Consider the following 21,290-nt stretch of genomic DNA (forward strand, 5'->3'; position numbering starts at 1 on the left):
CACATTTAATTGTATTATTAAATTTTCAAGTTTGTTATTCCTTATGTTTCTTTGTAAGTCTCAGATTTTTTGAAAAAAAAATTGTTTCAATTTATCTGTCATTTACAAAATTCAATATCATATTAATTATTATTTTTTTATTAATTATACTCTTATTTTTTAATATTCAATTATTTTAAATATATATTTATCGTGGAATGGGAGAAATAAGAGTATAAAAGAGAATCTCATATCACTACTAGTATTATTTTTCTTAATTTCTACTTATCAATATTAAACAACCCATAAAAAAGGAAAGTATTAAATCAATTTGGTGTTTTGAATTGAAATGTCCATAACATTTTTTTCCTTTTTCTATGATTGAATGGTGCAAATTGAAATTTCTAGAAATAATAATAATATCCGTCACGCTTCCCCCACCGCAAAAAGCGTCCATTCTCCATTTTCCATTCTCCATTCTGCATTCTCCATTCTCCTCCATTCTTCATTCTCCAACTCGCTTTCTCATTCTCTTCACTCTTCACTCTTCACTCTTCACTTACACTCCCCCGCCAAATCGCCACATAAAACGACGCGCGCTCCCTCCAAAACACTCCCCCGTCAGTCAAACGCAGCATCCAGCTCCGTCGTTCGCCCCCTCCTCTTTCCGTCTCCACAAAACGATGTCATCGTAAGTCCGAAGAAGAAGAAAAACAAGAAGGAAGAATCACCGCTATGGCGGCAGCGAGAAGCGTGTCGTTGAGGCAAATATTCGCGGAGAGGAGCAAGGAGAGGCTCCTCTCGCGGAAGGACTTTTCTGACCTGAGGCTAAACGGCACCACCGCCACCTCCGCCTCTGTCGCTACTCCCCACGCCCTCTCCGATCGTGTGGCGCAGTTCGGCGAGGGCGTGGGGAGGTTCTTCCGCGAGCTGCGGGAGATGGCGCGGTCGGATCCGCGGAAGGTGGTGTTTGCGGCGAAGGCGGGGCTGTCGCTGGCGCTGGTGTCGCTGTTCATTTACATCAAGGAGGAGCAGCTCAGCAAGTACTCCATCTGGGCCATTCTCACCGTCGTTGTCGTCTTCGAATTCAGCGTAGGTAGGTATATTATTATTCACAAACTGTACTTTAGAATAGAGATTTCTCCGATTCGGCTCTTCCTCTTTTCTTTACTTTTACTTTTCTTCAACAACAAGCTTGTTTTTATTATTAATAATTTAATTTCTATAAATTGTCATTATATATATATATATATATATATATATATATATATATATATATATATTATAATTTACACTTTAAAAATCAAGGTAATTATTAGTAAAAGTCCACCATTTTACTATATTTGGCTCTGATATCTGATATTAATTGAAAAAAATAGGATATGCACCAAGTTTTTACACTCTTCACTTATATTACTGTGAAAATGATAAATTTGTTGATAAATTTCTTTAAAGTCATATTGAATATTATTTTTAATTGGTTTTACACTTACAGTATGTACTCACTAATATTATTAAAATATGAATAATCTAATTATTATTTTTTAATTTAATTGAAATGAATTATGTTGTCATATATAATAAATTTCTTGATTTTCTAATAATTATTTTAAAAGTCACTAAAATTGAAAAAAAAAGTGTAAAATTTTCTACACTACGATAAACTCTTTTTTTTTTTCACTTCATTAATCTAATTTTGATGTATATTCAGTGTAAATAAATCAAATTTGTCTTTGGTAAACTGGTAATTGAATTATAGTATTAATATAATAAACTTTAACGAAATTTGTTATTAATATTTTGATGCTTTTAGTAAAAACAGTACATTTTAATGATTTTTTATTATTATTTTGGTGTTTTTGGTGCAGGTGCAACTTTGAACAAAGGGTTCAATCGTTCTTTGGGCACAATTTCCGCTGGAGGGCTTGCGCTGGGAATTGCTGAGTTGGCCGTTTTGTCTGGAAAGTTCGAGGAACTTATCATTGTACTATGCATATTTATCGCAGGTGGAATGTTTTCTTTTTTTCAGTTGAAGTATGTTTAAATGTTTTTGTTTTCCACATTTTTTTACACATTCGTGGGTCCTAAGAAATTATAAGGCTCGTTCTCCTTGTTTAATTATAACCCTTTAGTGATATTTAATGCAACCGACTTGAATTTCTACTCATGTAGACAGTGAGTTGGAAAGAGCACATTTATGAGTGTGTTATAGCATTCCTCTTTGTAGATAACACAAAAATTTTCCTCTTTTTGGTTTCTTCTAGTATCTCGTTATACAAATTAGTTCTACAAATTGTTAAACTTACTAATAAGTTTAGGCAGTTTCTGACATTTTTCTATAATTATTTCGAAATGGAGAAAATATGGTTTTTTTAGTTCATATTTATACCATTTTTTATTTTAAAATATTTATAACTTCTGGGAAACTGATTTTCAGACGGATTTCTAAGTTAGCAAAGGTGTATATAGATTGGTTAACCAAATAATGATAGTGATAAACTAGGAAATCTTACTAAGCTTGACTGCAGAATATTTTAAAAAGAGCTTATTTTGCTGAGCTTATCTCTGAAACTTGTATAAATAACATAGAGCTTATTTGAAGGCTATAAGTGATTTTCATGAGCCCGAAAAGCTCCGTAAAAACACTTTCCAAATGCCTCCTAATTCATTAGCCAATCTATGTGAATTATTAACTAATAATTAAGTTATCATCCGCTGTTATAAAAGATAATGTAATTTTTTATGGGCAAATGTATTGCTTCATAAAACAAAAATTTATGATTAATTGATGATTCTGCTTTTGTGGTGTGCAGGATTTTGTGCAAGCTATGTGAAGCTACTGCCTGCAATGAAGACATATGAATATGGTTTTCGTGTGTTTTTGTTGACATTTTGTATTGTATTGGTATCTGGAAGAACTAGCAGGGAATTTTTCTCCACAGCCTTTTATAGATTAATTCTTATTGCAATTGGTGCTGGCATATGTTTGTTTGTAAATATTTTCATATACCCCATCTGGTCTGGGGAGGATCTGCATAAATTGGTGGTGAAAAATTTCAATGGAGTTGCTGCATCTTTAGAAGGTTTGCTTGAATTTCCTCATGTTCTGAATCCTCGCAAAGATTTTTTGGTGTTTTTTATGCCTAGTTCCTGTATTTAATTTTCTGTTGTTGTCACTCTGAGTTGGTTCCTTTGTAACTTTGTTTAGGCTGTGTTAATGGTTACCTGCAATGTGTTGCATATGAGAGGGTCCCTTCAAAAATTCTTGTTTATCAAGCCTCAGATGATCCACTTTACCGTGGCTATAGAGCAGCAGTTCAATCATCAAGTCAAGAAGAGTCTTTGGTATTCATATTTTAGTTGTCATCTCTCCCTTCTTCAATAACCTAAATGCCAAAACTAGCAGTTACATTTTATGATCATATCTTACCCTCACAGGTAGATTTTGCATTATGGGAGCCACCTCATGGTCCATACAAGACATTCAATTATCCTTGGAGAAGCTATGTTAAAGTCAGCGGAGCTTTGAGGCATTGTGCTTTCATGGTCATGGCAATGCATGGATGCATTCTTTCGGAAATACAGGTAAAGATTGAAATTTTCTGAGGCTCTGTACATAATGAACTTTTGGTTTATAATTGGCTCTGCACACTGTAAATTTATCCAGCTTCATCTACTTGATTTGTGGTCTTTCATTAATCATTTTTTCATAAAGTGTACCTTTTCAATCTCTGTGTCATCTTTTGTATGTCTATAGTGAAAGGAGGAATTGTAAGATGATCAATTGCATATATATTGAGGGCTTATCTTGTATATATTTTTTGTAAAAGAATGGGGAAAATGCTTATTCAAAAAAAAAAAAAATAGTGGGAAATGATCTATCATTAAATTAATACCAAAGAACCAATTCATTTACATTAGGGCAATGAAACGCCCATATTTGTATTAGGAGGAAGATGCTGATGTTTGTGAACCAGGCAGACTGGTTTATTCCAAAATGTCTGAGGTAGAGTTCAGCCAAGCAATTGAATTTCTGAAGATATTTGACCAATGGTTAACTTACATGATTAGCATTACAATTTCCATTTCGTGGTTGATGGCTTGAGTGGCATTCTCTTAAAACATCATCCCAAATGCCTGATTTTTAGTATTGTATAAATTCTCTCAAGACTCCTTTTAAAGTTCGTGAATAGCATCAGTTACCAGTCTATGCTACTACTAAGTTGTAATTGTTCAGTTTTTTTCCTTTCTTTTCCCCCATATTTAAGATAAACGAACCTGTTATAATTTGCTCTTTTTTGTCTAAATTACTTTATCATTGCAGTGAAATTAACGTATGCTGACTGAATATAACATAGTAAGTTACTAATTCAAATTATTGTAGATGATGTGTCATTTATCAATTGGTTTGAGAAGGCGAAGGGGATTTTTGCTTTTTTACACTTTATCTATAATCTATAAAGTTGTGGTTGTCCTATCTACATTGAGGAAAACATGATGTTATTTTAGACCATGTTCTTCTGGCTCACCTTGAAATTGTGAAATTTGAGAATGAAGAACAATGGTGCAGAAAATTTTCCTTTGATTTATTTATAGCCTTTTACACGTATTTTTCTGTTACCATGCATTTTTGGTATTCAAATTTCATATCTATACAGGCACCCCCAGAAAAGAGGCTGGTTTTCAGTAATGAACTTCAGAAGGTTGGTACTGAAGGAGCTAAAGTATTGCGTCAACTTGGAAGCAAAGTGGAAAAGATGGAAAAGCTAAGCAACATAGACATACTCTTGAAAGTGCATGAAGCAGCTGAGCAATTGTCGATGAAGATTGACCAACAATCATTCCTCCTAGTAAATTCAGAGAGCTGGCAGGCTGCAAAAAAGCCTAAAGAAGTTGAAAATCATGACAATTTGTTTATTGATCTCAAAGACCATCATGAACACAAACACTCCCTGATCTCTTCCCTCAGTGAAACAGGAGTTGATTCAAGACTTAACATAAACATAGAGCCTTCAGTTCCTGAATTGCACATTTCTCAAAGCTTGTTGTCCAATAAAATATCATGGCCACGTCTCTCATTTTATGGAGATAACATGTTACTTGAGCAAGATTCCAAAGTATATGAAAGTGCAAGCTCTCTGTCTTTGGCAACATTTGCTTCCCTTTTGATAGAGTTTGTTGCAAGGCTTCAAAATCTTGTGGATGAATTCCAAGATCTCAGTGAGAAGGCCAATTTCAAAGACCCCTTTGACCAAACAGTGTTGAAGTAGGTGACAATGACAATGTGGACGACACTTCACTGGCGACTATATTTCAAAATTGGAGGTATCTAGATTCTATCTAACTAATGTATACTAATATAGTCCACCCATAATCTATAATAATACAATATAAAAGTTATATCGCATTTTTCTTAGATTTTCATTTTTATTTTTTGTAACTTATTTTTACTTTTCTACTTTCCCTTCTACTTCGTGTTTTTCTTTCCTGATTTTTTGTTTATATTTTTTAAACAGTCAAATTTTAATTTTTAAAATTTTCTGCAGTTACTTTTCTAGATTTTTTTTAACAAATAATGATCAAAGTACATTAATTTTGTTACATATATCAATCTTTTGCGTTTTAATTTTTTTATTTACTCGAAGTTTTATTATCTTGAAAATTATTTTAAAAAAGATTGAATGATATTTGTTTAATCTGATTATTTTGTTTTACTAATAATTTATTTTAATTTTATTCATGCTAGTAATATCAGTATAAAGAGTGCAAAAGTTTTTGTAAATATGTATTTGATAACGTAAATAAAATGTTTAGTACACGACGAGGTGAACTTTATCTTCATATTATTAATTATTAATAGATATTGAATTATTTTTATTGGATTAAATAAAAACATTTGTTATTAAGTAATAATAAAAAGTGATAAAATACTAGTGGTGGTAGCATAGATTCAAAAGCTAGATTGAATTGACTTGTTCGATTAGAAAAACGATAAAATCGATGTTTTGCCGGCAAAAATTAATTTAAAAAACTAGCCAAATTGGTATAAAATCGGCAAAAAGTTGTGATTTATTGTTTTGAACCATTCCCACCAAACAAAGAAAATAATTGATCAGAACTATTTTTTTTTCTCAACCATTATTTTGTAAGTATACATTATTTGATAAATTGGATAAAATAATATAAAAATATAAAAATTATAGAAATATAGTTTTTGAGATCCTTATATTATTATAGTTTATTCGGTGTATTTTTTAAGATGTCTTTCATTTTTATTTTTATATGCAAAATGACAATGAAATATTAAATGAAAAAAAAACTAAAATGAATATACAAAATCAGAAACTAACAAAAGGTTTTCGAAGATCTTATAAACTAAACTTGTTCGGTTCTGTAGAATCTCAAAGAATAATTGAGAATTAAAATAATTAAAAATTAATAATTACTTTTTAAATAATTAGAAAAAATTCGTAGTACGTAGAATTTTTTTTAACCAAGTCTTATGCTTTGTTGAAAAATGTATTATACTTATAAGTAAATATAATAACTTTTTTTTGAAAAATGAACTAAACGTGTTATACTTATAAGTTATATAATAAATTAAGTAAAACTAAGAAAGAGTATGTGATAAAAGAAAATATATGATATGTGTTATATGTCTTATATAATATAAATTTTTAGTTTTACACAAATAAGATGAGGGAGAAATTAAGAGATCGAATATTATATTAAATGTGATAATCAATACATTAATGATAGAATTTATAATAAAATAATTATCTAAATTGTATTGGTTATTGAAAATGAGATTGTTTAATTCCATTTTGAGGTAAGCTACAGAAATCCATATAATTATTGTTAATTTAATCATGATTCACTTCAGTTGAATTGTTAAATCACGTACTAGAGTGTTTATCAGTTTTGTCATTTGTGATTGGTTAGTTTTTGAAAACATTGATTAGGAATTGATTGAACTATTAGCCGTGTATGGGTTACTTAATCATTAAATTTTAAAAGAGACTATCTGAATAACGTTTCTTAGAAATAACATTATATTTTTGTGTCTATTTCTCTTCTTTATCCTATCATTTATTTCAATTTAAATTTAAGTTTATTTTTATTTTCTCTCTTTCTTTTGTATATTTTATTGTATAGTTTATTGTATAAGTATAATTTCTATAATTTTATTTGAATTAAAGATTGTGAGATTAAATTATATTCCAATGGAGAATACTTGAATGATGTTTCTTATATAAAAACACTTTGACCTCGATCTTGAAATTACTGGCAGGGACTAAAGTTGTGTATTTAATCAAGGACCATATAAAAATCAAAGTTGTAATCGGCTAACTTTTTATACTTAATCCTTATATATATTGCTTAAAAAATATAACTATTTTAAATAATATATCAGTACATCATCAGATGATACACGTAATACTTAAAATTTAAACTCTAAAAAAAGGAAAGAAAGAATTGAAGCTTACTTTTGGAGCTAAATAAATATAGGTGTCTTTATGTCTTCTCCTGCATCACTGCATGTATGATTCTTTAAGAAATGGATGGTTAACACCTGGCTTCAATTATTGAATATGACAATGTGTAATATGGGTTACGCAAATTAAACATCAACATCACTAGAAATTTCTTTTCTCTTAAAACTACCTTATTGCCACGCAGCATTTTGCATATGGTCACATCACATGTATATGAACTATTTTTTTTTTTCTTAACTCTTTTCTGCTAACATATGAAAATTTGATGTGATATACAAAATGGCGTCATTAGTCAGAATATTGTTTCTAGACAACTAAAGTTCAAGATGTTTGTTTTACTTATCTGCATCTTCAAATGATTGAAATGCAGCACACCCCAGAACACTCCATGAAATAGCAATGATTTAGTCTTTGGAGTGAAGGCAGATTACAAAAGAAATCCAGAAAATCCTAAAATTGCAGAAAATGATTCACAGACTCTTTTTAGTCTTCTTTTTATTTCCTAAAATTACAAAGAAGATAAAAATAATAGATAATAATCCTAATTAAAGTTTAGAAAATTAAAAAAAACATCTTCCACTCTAAAAATTGTAAAATTAATTTATTTGAGGGAAAAATTAATGAGTTAAATTTTATAAAAAATCCCTCAAAATCTCCTAAAAAGGATAGGAAAAATTGAAAATTAAATAATCTAAGGGATTATTAATAACTATATATCCTTATCACATGACTTTCTTTATAGGTACTTTTCACAGGAAACTCTGGTGTCAAGGCGTTGATACTAAACAGACCATAGAACAGTGGCGGAGCCAGAAAAATTATAAAGCCTGGGCAAAAATTTAAAGATAGCAAATTCACATTGTATATAATATGTAAATAGTAATCAATCAAAATAAAAGAGACTCGTCATTTTGTCAACAAAAATATAGTTTAAAATAAAAGAGATAAACATAATCTTACAATAGCGGGTTAAATAAAATTACGAGGCAAGTGTCCTTTCCGAGACTTCTTTGCGGTAAATGTTCGAATAATATCAATATCATCAAGTGACTTGAATATCTCCCGCTCGGTGTAACATACCATCAAGTCATTGAACCACACATCGTTGATCTTATTGCGCAATTTAGACTTGATAATCTTCATTGCTGAAAAAGCTCTTTCAACGGATGCTGTCGACACCGACAATATCAAAGCTAGCTCAATAAGTTTATAAACCAATGGAAATACCAAATGTTTCTCAGTTTGAACCATCTTCATAGCCAAACTTTGAACATCTTCACAAGTGGAAAAAGAAGCATTTCTTCTCACTTGAAGCACATAAGTTTCAAGTTGATCCCTAATTGTTCCTCGGTCATCATCAGAAAAGTCTGCATGATAAATATCAGCAAGACGAGCAAGCTTATCAACATCAAACTTGGAGAAAGAGTTCTTGGGGTCAAGACATGAGAAACAATCAAGTATAATGTTACTTCCTTCACTAAAGCGGTGATCCATCTCCACACATATTTTATCAATAGCAACATAAAAAATCTCTGCACGGTAATGATGAAGATTAGTGATAGTCCTCCCTTCTGCTCTTGAACGACCCCGAACTGGTATTTCGTCATCCATATTTGGTACCAGAATACTTTTAGCAACACAAAATCCTTGGACATCGGCAAAAAAATTATTCCAGCCACTCTCTCTCATTGTGCCCAACCGAGCTTTGACAACATCAACTAATTCCATGGCATTCACAATATTAAGATCTTTTCTTTGCAATATATTTGAAAGCTCGTTTGTTTCCTATGACCTGGATCACGCACAATCTCATTTGGGTTAAACTCATTAAGCACATTAGGTGGCGGTTCTAATTCGGCTTCTTGTTGTACAACATTCACATTCTCAATACTTGCTCTATCAACCAAAAATCTCCTCATCTCTGAAATTAAATGATCTTAAGTTAATACTCAATTAACAATTAAAATCATAAGAATCAAAATTTAAATAAGAATAGTTTTTCAAAATAAAAGTAATCTCTTATGATTTATAAAGAGTAGGAACAAGCATTATATTATATTCAATTAAACACCATTATAGAAACTAATAAAATTAGATAACCAAAAGAAACCTTTATTGTAGATAATTTATCTATCAATAAACAAATTTACAAGTGGTATGATTCCACTGTAAAAGATCTTTTTACTGCTATTATAAATAATACTATATGCTTATAATATTACTAGATACACACTTTAGTTTGACTTATCAATAAAACTTTTATAACCAATGAATCTTGCTGTGTAGTAGCTTAATCTGACACTTAGCAGCACACAAAATGACAAAATATATTATAAAGTAAATATTTTTTATAATGAAATTTATTGAAGTTATCAGTATGATACAATATTATAATTTCACCATATGAGATTTTAGATAAACTTGAAAAATATGGGACCCATTTTCACAATGTTAGTACTTCTATATAACATAAAATATTTAACCTTTCAAAGACAAACCCAAATTTTTCTTCTTCTCTGTGTCTGCTACTACTCGGCGGTGCAAATAAACCCAAATTTTTCTTCTTCTTCTTCTCTGCTACCTTTGTGTTAATTGTTTCAATTTAAAACCACAATCAGTTGAAATTAAACAATTACTAACCGAAAAAAAAGGGGAAGGCGGTAGTCGGAAAAGAACCAGTAGGTGTCGATGGCGGAAGCTTTAAGGTTTCTACAGTGTTGCTGCGGTGACGAAGCTTTACTTCTTTTGTTTCTGTTACCTATATTTTTGCCCTTTTAATTTTTAACTCTTACAATTGTTTTGCCCTTTCAATTTCTTGCCCTTTCTTTAATATTTTTCTTTTAATTTTTTCCATTTTTATGTTTGTGTAAAATTATTTCATAATTTATATATAAGTATTTATTTATTATAAATTATAAATTTTAGTTATATAAAATAAACATTCACTAAAATACTAGTAATTGATAAATGTACAACTTAGATTTATAGAACAACATCACATGATATTTGCTTTAAGCTCATAGTAAATTTGTGAAAAAGTTGACCAATAATAATGAATTCATGTGATTGGTGTTTCTATAGTTGTTATTACCCTATTGCATGAATTATCGTAATTATTGTTTACAAAGGGTAAATAAATGAGAAGGAAAATTCTACCAAGAAAAAAAAAAAGTGAAGGATAAGAATACACAGTCCACAAAAAGGGTTATGCCAGCTAGTTCAACTAACTATTTAACATCAAGATACTTTTTGTTGAATCTGCGTGCTAAACATGATAGTTGCCCGTTTAATTCATTAATAAAGAAAAATAATAGTACAGCACCAAAAAAAAAAAATATTAGTAACATAAAATTAAAAGGGTTATGCCAGAGCCTGGGCAATTGCCCAGGGTAGCCGGGCCTTGAAACCGCCTATGCATAGAAGTTAAACATCCTTAACCATGAAATGGTAAGTTCATAAAGCGAATTCTTATATTTCTTATAAAATTTCAAATTACTTTATATTGTTAAATTTACAATTAAGGCCATCGGAAGATTGATCAATGAAGCTATATCACTGTTAGATTTTCTTTTCTTTTGTGAGAAATTTTGAGACTATGAAGTTACATAAACAAACTAAATCACTTTGTTTTGATATTTAACTACTTATGTCAATCTCTTGAATAAAACCATGACACTGGACCTACGCTGCCAACTTTGACAGGAAATCGCTTCCTCTAAACCACTATAAAAAGCCATTGGTGAGTAGGGTTAATTAAGTCTCAAATTTTGTACGTGCTAATTCTCTAATAGTATCTAAATATATACTTCCTTCCTTTGTATCTTTTTATAATTTATAAGATCTTTTTAATTAATTTATATTAAAAACAGTTTATTTAATTAATAATATTAAATTTATTAATAATTTCTATTTTAAAAAAAAAATTATCCTTAATTTTTCACTTAAAAATTATCCATATTTTTTTTTCAATTAATCAATTATTGGTGGACTTCCTATGAAGCCTTAGGCTTTACTATCCTCACATTCTCTCGCTTAGATTTTCTTTATACTTCATACTAATTGTTTGCTTATGCTCTTGTTAAGTAGAAATCCAAAGGCATATAGAAACTCTCCATGTATTCTAAGAGTAGTGTATCTATATCTATCCATAGTACAACTTTTACTTATTTATTACTATCATCTTTCCTTATAATTAACACCTCAATTACTTTTGATATCAAGGGAAACACTGATTTTCTTTTCTAATGAAAAGGACGCAGGAGCATTTCTTGAACGAAGATTTGCTGGCTTAATTGGAGTGAAAATTCAGTGCAGTGAAGAGTCCTACAATGTAGATGTGGAAACTTATGTGTTTATTTTTTAGGTACATGCTTGTTAAGTTTAGTGAATATTTTTCCATTAAGTTGCATCAAGGTGTATTTGTATCAGCCTGTCAACTATTTTAAGCCCATTTTGTAGATTGAACTTCACGATTCTCCTGGTGAAAAAGTTTATGCTACTGGAGGCCAAATTCATGTACCAAAACCAGTTTTCTATTTCAGCAAGGTTTGATTCATGTAACAAATTTATTTTATTGAAAGCATTTCATAGTAAATTTGGTGTTGTTTAATGTTACTTGTTCATTCAATATACACCTTTTCTTTACACATTCGATATATATACCTTTGAAATTATAGTAAAATTTATGTAGATGAATTACTTTTTAATGGTGTTAAATTTTAGAATATTGAAAACAATGCATATTGGTAAAGCTCTAAGACATTATTTTTATTATTTTATTTTTTTAAAAAAAGATATTTTAAGATGGTTCTTTGAAAATCTGTCTTAGGAGGGTATCATTCTAAGACGGTTCTTATATAAGAATCGTATTAAAAGGATACACTTTTGTAAGACAGTTTTTGTTTGGACAGGCGTTGAAAGTTTTGACTTTCGACGACGTTTGTTACAAAAATAGTTTAAAGTCGTCTTTGAATGTCTTATAGAACCGTCGTTGTATGTGCCTTTTGTAGCAATCAGACATGCCTATGATTCTTTAATTTTCTTTAGGGACAAAAGATGATCTTAATAATTTTAGTAATTAATATTTAATATAAAATATTATGAATATAATTTACAAGAGATAATGTGAATGCATAATTAACCATGTTTTTATTTTCCATATTCTTGTATGTAGAAGGTTTTTTTTTTACTAAATCATTAAGATAATAATACAAAAGATATCTACAAAAATAACATTATGCAATTATATACATTTTTAATAAAAATTTTCTAATTACGAGTTATATGCTTCTCACTTGGTTTAAGTTTTCATATAATTTAATTGTAATTTTAGTTATTTTTTATCCTCAATTTTAGTTATTTTTTTTTAAAAATCCACAATTTCAATGTATTTAAATTTGCATACGTTTATTTCTTTTATTTAATATTTTAATTAATTAAATTATTTTTTATGATACCTTAATTAAATTATTTTAGAACATGAGTTGCACGATGCATGGGAAGGTAATTTGAGTTAGCTTTATTGTCGATTTTTTTATAAACTTTTTGCAGTATAATTTTTTAAAAGGGTTAATTAAGTTTTTAATCCTTAAATTATGAGGTTTTGAATTTTTGGTCCTTAAATTATTATTATTTTTTTTTTTGAAAATTTGATCCCTAAAGAATTTGTCGTTATTAGAAATAGTCTATGTCGTTAATGTCTTCTACTAAGTAACGAAGTGTCATGAAATAAGATAAATTAAATACCACGTGTATCTCACATACATACCACGTAAGTTTTATTATATTTAGGTAAATAATTAGAATATTATGTTATTAAAATACAAAAGAAAAAAAGAAGAATCATTGTTGAACCCTAACACTTAAAGCACCCATGAACGTACAACAACCACCATGAGGAGATATGCGACGCAGAACAACAATTCATCATTCTCATCTATAATCTATGGTGATATTCGTGGCCACTTAACTAGACATCTCATAACTTAACAAAGATTTAATAACGATAGGGACAATTTTTAAGAACTGCAAATTCATTAGTATCAACTTTTTTAAAAAATATTTTAGAGACCAAAAATTTAAAACCTTCATAGTTTGAGGACTAAAAACTTAATTAACCTATTTTGTAAATGGTTTTTAATAAGTGAAATAACGTAACACTAGATTTTAAACCCACGAATTCATATAAATTATAAAGTTTCAAAATTTGTATTTAGTATTTTGTAGAAATATGTATGTACTATAATATAACTAAAATGTAGTGCCCGTGTCATGCACATGTGAACATTATTTCTGAATTTTCATAAATATCTTATATATGTAATTTTTTCTTAAAATTTGCGTTAGAAATTATTTACTGTTAAAAAATTGATTTATTTTAACCAAATAATGTAAAGTTTACATTTTTAGCTATTAATTATTATTATCCATTACAGATAGTTGATTAGATATTTAGTAGATTGTGATTTTTAAAAGGTTAAAATGTAATTTTTGTTTCTCTATTTTCTAAAATATGTAATTTTAGTCTCTTATTTTTTAATTGAAATATTTTATCTCTCATATTTAAAAATCCAGTGATTTTAATCTATGACCAATTTCAAACTTTGATTGTGTATGTATTTCATTAATGTTGACTAACACATGTATATTTATTACTCATGTGATAAAATTATTTAATTATTGATAAGCTTAATTTATATAAAAATAATAATTAAAAATGTACAACATCAACATTTGAAATTGGTCATAGGTATAAAATAAAATATTTTTAAAAGTGGGAGATAAAATGCCTTAATTAAAAACAAGACTAAAATCATAAATTTTTTAAAAGGGAGGAATGAATTAATGGGGACTAAAATCACATGTTTATACAAATAGAGAGACAAGAATTACATTTTAACCTTCTTAAAATGCAATAAATGAGTGAAATAAATAATAATCATGTGTGTGGGGTAGTAATTTAAATAAGTAGTGTTAAATCTTATTTCGATCAATATTTTTTTGGTGAATAATTTTTTATTTTATTTTTATCAATCTAAATGAAAGTTTTTAATTATAATAAAAATTTGATTTTTTTTTATGAATGACATTTTTTCTTATGATTATAATTTGAAGAGACGCCTATCATTCATGACATATATGTTTGTTAACATAAAAGACGTTTTTAAACAATACTATAAAATATTTTTGAATTATATTTTAACATAAAAGAATTTGTAAAAAATTGAATTAGGAATTGTAAATTAATTATTGATTTCAAATTAATTGTCCACTTTAACTTTTGCTCCGTCAAAATGTTATTAAATTATTTCAAAATGACAACCCGTGTGCAAGTGCGATAATGAATGGACAATTGAATATGTAAATAATTTCAAAAACACTCCATATAAATATAATAACAAATCAATTAAGAAATTATCAATTATAGCACAATTCTAAACTCAAACTTTGCAATCAATTTTGAAAAAATAAATTAAAACATACCCAAATTGTCAAATAATAATGTGTTTACTATAGACATATTAATTGATTTTAGGTATTATTATTACCATTTTAGGCATAATTGCCAAATTAACTATGATTTTAGGCATAGTTTTTTAATTTTTTAGGCATTATGTTAATTAATTTTGGAGGTTATTATTAACATTTTACGCATAATTATCAAATTTGACTGAGTTTAAGTATAAAAAAGTTTTTCTTTCTATAAAGCTCCAAGGATTGACCCACTCTACAACCCTAATTCATCGTCATTGGGGCTATTCTCTCAAAAGAAGAGTGTGTTACTTGAAAGTTTTCCTTTCACCCTATTCTAGCAGTTGATATGCGACACAAGCAAGTAAGCACATTCTGTCCAGCCTAAATTTGTTTTTAGTTTAATAACGCTATTTTTTTTTTTTACATATCTTGTTTGGGAGTCAAAGCCACACAACAACAACCAACTCTAACTGTCGCCCACTAAACCACTTAGCTACCAGTATTTCTTCTCACACACTACCAATCACTACGTGATTCTCTAATGGCTTCAATTGCATGTACAACGATTCAAAAATTGAATGCAACATTGTGTAGAATATTTCTATAAAATTTTGTAAAACTCTCAAAACACCTTGAGAGAAAAGGCTAAGTGTTGAGATTATATATTCATCTGTAAGATGATTCAGTGTGCAAGCTAAAAAACGAATCCTTTAATTTGTATTAGAGCTAGCAAGGGCTTAATAGGACAAATAATACTAGTTGTCACAAACTTGGTGTAGAACTTGAGTTGTAGAGCCATAAGTGATAGTAATTAGTACTTGTAACTCGTTGAAGTTAGTGAAACTTGGTGGTTTATCAAGAACTGGATGTCGTCTAGGTGGTTGAGGCAAACCAGAATAACTTCTTGTATCTTATCCTTTCTTGTACAACAACAAGAACAACAACCACCACCACCACCACCAACAACAACAACAATAATAATGTGATTTCATAATATAAGCATAATAAATAATATTTTTCTAAAACTAATACTGTAATATACTAAAAGAAATGCAGAAGTCTCCCATTTGTTAAGAAAATTATGTTTTCCATTTAAACACTTCAAAGGTTAAATGTAATCATTATTGGAAAAATAGTAATTATCATATATTATGTTTTCCATTCAACCTCTTTTAAAAGAATAATTTTAATGGTGTTATATGGTTGGTTTGGTGGTAAAAGGAGAAAGAAAGAAGAGAAAGATTGTAGGTTTGGTGCCTCCCGTTGATAGAAAACTAACAATTAACAATTTGTTAAATAAAGTATAACTTGGAAAAGAAGATAAGAGTGAAAAAGTAGATAAGAGAAGAGTTTAGAGAGAATAATAATTGTGTGTATTACTTTCAAGAGGAGTAACTTATTTATAGATACAAAATTTAACTGGGAAGTTGCAAGAGATAAATAGAAATAAAGATAAATCATGAAAGATAAAGATATGGATAGCCACAAATAGATTATTTGTAACACTCCCCATTGGATGTCCATTGTCTGAGAATGTATCTTGTTAAAATCTTACTAGGAAAAATCCTGTGGGATAAAAACCTAGTGAAGAAAAAAGAGTACATCATTCTTCAATACGTTATCACCTACCTCATTAAGAACCTTTTCAGGAAAACCCAGTGGACCAAAACCATGGGGAAAGGAAAAAGAGTGCATAACATATTTATTTCTCCACTCATGCAGACAATTATCTTTAAGATGACTAAGTTGAATCTTGTGAATTAGTTGCTCAAAAGTCTTCCTTGGTAATGACTTCGTAAAGAGATATGCTAAATTCTCACACAAACAAACTTGTTGAACATTTATTTCACCATTCTTTTGGAGATCATGAGTGAAAAAGAATTTTGGTAGAATATGCTTTATTCGATATCCTTTAATTATCCTTTTTTCAACTGAGCGATACATGCGACCTTGTCTTCAGATATGATCTTTGATGCCATTTTTCTTGAAGATTAACCATAAGTTTCTCACACATGTTGAATTACATATATCAACCAAACACATTCGCGACTTGCCTCATGTAAAGCTAAAATTTTTGCATGATTAGATGATTTTGCAGTTATGGTTTGTTTGACTGACTATCATGAAAGGGTTGTACCACCACATTTAAACAAATATCCCATCTATGATATACCATTATGAGGATCTAACAAATAACCTACATTTGTACAACCAATTAGATTTCACTTTGAATGTTTTTAATCAATAAATTTGTATCCATTGTTCCTCTAAGATAAAAAACTATATTATTCACTCCATTTTAATATATTTGTGTAGGTGAAGAACTATATGTTGCTAATAAACTAATAACAAATGTTATAAAGTCCTGTATAACTAACAAGATATATTAGTGCTCTTATAGCACAAAGATATGATACTTTAGGACCAAATAGTTTGTCAACCTTTTCTTGAGGTTTGAAAGGGTATTTATGAAAAAGATGATGGAACTCACAAACTAAGAAGCGGGATGAAATCGGTTTTGAAATCAAATCAAACTAAAAAATAGAGTTTTGAAAAAATTTCGCTTCTAAGGATCGTATCATAAATTTTTTATTTAAAACCAATATCTAATCAATCACCCTTACATAAAATCCTTTTGTTAATATTCTTTACAAAATAAATATCTTTAAACTCAGCAAATTGATAAAGAATGTGTGAGAGAGATAAGATTCAAGAGAAGATGTACAACAAGATTTTATATTGGTCCACTCTCTATTTCTAGAGAAATTACTCCAGTTATCTAATTCAACCTGAAATAGGTCTCCATTATGCACTTTGAGTTCTTACAAGTAATCACAACCAATCTTAGTTCCTACCCAGAAAAAAAGACTAAGGGACCCAACCCTAAGGTCCTTTGTGAATGAAATCCTAAGAGACACCTACCCTTAGCCCAAACTAGAAAACCTTATTCTAGCATGCTTTCATAAACTCATGCATTTTCTAAAACAACATGTAAAAACATATGAAAACTGAGTCAAGGAGAGACACAACCTGGTCATTCAAATGCAAGAACCAATGCTTGATTGAATGGATCTCTTCGTGATCTCACAAAGAGGTTAACAACTCATTTTAACCATGAATGCTTCAAAAATGAAGACTAGAGTGAGTGAGTCGCAAAAGCTCATTCTAAATCATTGAAAGTGAGAACACAAGGTGACTATTTATAGAGAAATCAATTATAATCACCTGTAATCGATTAAATTGTCAATGTAATCGATTATCTTGAAGAAGTAACCGATTAAATTCTCATTTCAATGGATTAAAGTGTTCTTCCCAAAACCTGGAAAGCTTTCAAGAATAATGTAATTGATTAGATTCTTGATTTAATCGATTAAAGTGTTCTTGATCACTCCTGAGAACACTTTCAAGAACAAAGTAATCGATTATGATCACCTGGTAATCAATTAAAGTAGAGACTCATCAAAACCAAACATGGTCTCAACTAAATTGTGTAATCGACTATCGATAAATGGTAATTGATTAAACCAGAACGAGAAACTCTCTGCAAGCTTCTCTAAAGACTTGAGTAATTGATTACGAATAACCTCATAATTGATTAAAACAGAGAGTTTATGCATTGAAGAAGTTTCTAACTTTAGAAACAATCTTCCTATCTCTACATGATGATGCATGATGTACATATGGATAAATTAAGACTAAGCTGCAATAATCCATACAAATGCCACTCAAAGAGTTGGGCATGTAAAAAGAACTTTTCAAAGCTTGATCTTCATGTTGCTCCCCCTATCTCTAACAATCTCCCCCTTTTTGGCTTTGATTAATCCAAACTTGAATTGCCATTTGAGTGCATTTGGAAAGGCTTGAGAGTATAAACTTCTCTTGAGATAAACCTGGAAAAAATATCTGAACACTATTGCTAAGAGAAGTGTCAAATCATATCATCATCATCATAAAGTAGAGTTGTCATATGACAGAATAAGAATGTAGGTATGCAATGCACTATTTCTTCCTAATGCAATGCTAATGCAATGTTTTCTCCCCCATTTGGCATAACAAGGCCAAATGCTCACAACCACTTAGAGTAAAAACAGACAAATATATGATGTGAATTGGGAAAATATCGCATTTCATTCAAGTCATTAAACATTACAACCATTATAAAAACATAACAACTTAATCAAAAACATAACAACTGACTAGAAAAATAAAAAATTATTAAAAACAATCATAAAGGATAACCAAACAGCAGAAACAAACACTTAAAACACAACTAAGCTTCATCCTCATTAGGGTTTCGGAAGTTACTAAGAGTAAGCCTAGTCTCTATGTTTTTTTTAGCCTGGGAGTTATATTCTCCAAAGAGCTATGAACTTTTGTTGAGTGCTCTTGATGGAGGTGGAGCATAGCATCCATCTTCTGAATCATAAGAGACTAAAAAAGACTCCATTGAGCTGTAGGCTCATGTTGATCTTCAACTTCATCATCTTCTTCCATCCCTTCAACGTTTCCAGTAGGAGGCTCTCCAACCATTATCAACATACCTCATTCCAAGCTTCTTGAGATGCCTTTTGGTAATTTCACTAGAGGCTTTGTTAAAATGCACAATCTAATTAGAGACATCAACCTTAAAGTTGTCAATGAATTAAGAGGCAAACATAACATAAGGAAATTCATAATCCACTAGGCGATGACATTTCAGCATAATGTATTCAATCAGTAATACTCAATTCATCTTGATATCTAATTTCATACCATAAACAATCTGTAGATCATCATCTGTAACTTAAGCATGATTGCTTGACCTTGGTGCGAGAATGTAGGTGATGACGTATACTAGCATTCTGCCCTCTGCAGTTAGTCCACCAACTCCTAAGTGATTCCTTAAAATCCTAGTAGGATCAAGAAGCATTCCCTTATAGGTCTGCATCTTGTTGTATCCATTAACTGTTTCACCAAACTTGCGAACTCCACCTATGTCTAGACCAACTACTTCCTTCCACATTGCAGCATCAATGACCATATATACTCCATTAACAATAGAGAAGAGGTTACTTAAGGTCATCACATGCACAAGTGTAGTAAACCTTGACTAGCTTAGGATAAAAAGTCCCTTCCATCTGCACCAGCTTTGATAGCCCTTGCACTTCCAACAGATTGGGAAAGTTGATCTCATGTTGAGAGAACCATTCCAAGTCCAGATACTTAAAGGATTTTTCCTTCTTTTTAGCTCTTGAAGGGTTACTTGTCATTTTAAAGAGAAAACATAAGGTTTGAGAGTAGAAGAGGTTTGGGTTCAGAGAGGGGTGGTAACAATAAGTTGGGGAAAGGTGTTGGAATGATTTGTGGATAGGGTAAGGTTGGTGTAATGCCTTGAAATTTTGCTAACTGTAAATTGATGTTTAAATGTATTTATTGTGTTATTTGATTAAATGATTGACTTGGATAATTTGAGGTATGGTGTGAATTAGCCATGTGTGATTTGCTTGATGTGGATGTTGAGTTATGTGGAGTTTTATTGACCTAAGTTGAAATTATGAGATTTCAAATTTTACTAAACCTACTCCGGTAAAACTGTGATCTTGGATTTGTTAACTGTTGGATCTTCTTTAAATTTGGACTATAGGTTCATAACCCACATCTTGAGGTTATAACTGTTGGGATTTGCAAAATAAAATTTTTTGACATCTTTCTTAGCGTGCTAAGTGCAATTCCAACTCGAGAGTGAATTGCACTGAGCACGAATTGTCATGCTTAGCACAAGAGGAATTGTGCTTAGTGTGAATTGTCGCGCTCAACACAAATGCCAACCTAAGAGGGGTTTGCGCTTAGCGTGAAAAGTTATTCTTAGCACCAAAAGTGCATTCTCGCTTAGCGAGATGAGCTCGCTAAGCGAGATCTGCAAAGTATAAATACATTCTTCAACCTCTCCCTCTCAAAACTCCATCTAAACCACCTTAGAAACTCCTCCTTCACCACCCACAACCATCAATGGCCACCACAAGCCGTTGTTGCTTGTCGTTGAACCACCTCATAGAGAGGAACATTTTAATCGAAGTGGAATCCTCAAAATCCACCTCAAGGATTCGATGGTGAACAAGCCCTCAATCCTTTCTCTCATAGATTCTCTAAGATAATCTTGACTTCTAAGCCATTCTGCTAGTTAGTTTCAGTTTCTCTTAGTGTCTCTTGTGTTTTAGGTACTATAATAGGGTGTTTTTATACTTCCTTTGAAAAACCCTTGAAAACGAGATGTTGCAAAAGTTATCTTTTTATAAAATTGATGTTGTTTTCATGACCTTCACTGAACCCCGGTCACATTGACGTGGTCGAAATTTCAAATTG

General features: G+C 30.1%; 2 protein-coding genes across 2 annotated transcripts; one reads left to right on the plus strand and one right to left on the minus strand.

Annotated features, from left to right (window-relative positions):
- Window positions 1-294: 294 nt before the first annotated feature.
- On the plus strand, window positions 295-5,386 carry ALMT1 (aluminum-activated malate transporter family protein). The gene is made up of 6 exons (XM_003517937.5): window positions 295-1,075; window positions 1,848-1,985; window positions 2,793-3,062; window positions 3,188-3,324; window positions 3,418-3,564; window positions 4,638-5,386. Exons 1-6 carry the CDS (start codon window positions 715-717, stop codon window positions 5,247-5,249), a joined length of 1,665 nt encoding a protein of 554 aa, XP_003517985.1. The 5' UTR covers window positions 295-714; the 3' UTR covers window positions 5,250-5,386.
- Window positions 5,387-8,237: 2,851 nt separating this feature from the next.
- LOC100819936 (uncharacterized) lies at window positions 8,238-19,968 on the minus strand. The gene is made up of 2 exons (XM_026123674.2): window positions 19,783-19,968; window positions 8,238-9,260 (listed from the first exon to the last, which is right to left on the minus strand). Exons 1-2 carry the CDS (start codon window positions 19,966-19,968, stop codon window positions 8,445-8,447), a joined length of 1,002 nt encoding a protein of 333 aa, XP_025979459.2. The 3' UTR covers window positions 8,238-8,444.
- Between the last annotated feature and the right edge of the window lie 1,322 nt (window positions 19,969-21,290).

Source organism: Glycine max, chromosome 1 (assembly GCF_000004515.6).
Source record: "Glycine max cultivar Williams 82 chromosome 1, Glycine_max_v4.0, whole genome shotgun sequence".
NCBI classification, from domain to species: domain Eukaryota; kingdom Viridiplantae; phylum Streptophyta; class Magnoliopsida; order Fabales; family Fabaceae; genus Glycine; species Glycine max.

What these genes read in the sequence shown, in the direction of transcription:
- ALMT1 (XM_003517937.5), top strand. Translation starts at nt 715, where the DNA reads ATGGCGGCAGCGAGAAGCGTGTCGTTGAGGCAAATATTCGCGGAGAGG. An exon ending in CGTCTTCGAATTCAGCGTAG is followed by an intron (nt 1,076 to 1,847) that starts GTAGGTATATTA and finishes TTTTTGGTGCAG; the next exon opens with GTGCAACTTTGAACAAAGGG. An exon ending in CAAGTCAAGAAGAGTCTTTG is followed by an intron (nt 3,325 to 3,417) that starts GTATTCATATTT and finishes TTACCCTCACAG; the next exon opens with GTAGATTTTGCATTATGGGA.
- LOC100819936 (XM_026123674.2), bottom strand. Translation starts at nt 19,968, where the DNA reads ATGGTCATTGATGCTGCAATGTGGAAGGAAGTAGTTGGTCTAGACATA. An exon ending in CTGCAGAGGGCAGAATGCTA is followed by an intron (nt 9,261 to 19,782) that starts GTATACGTCATC and finishes TCCAGGTCATAG; the next exon opens with GAAACAAACGAGCTTTCAAA.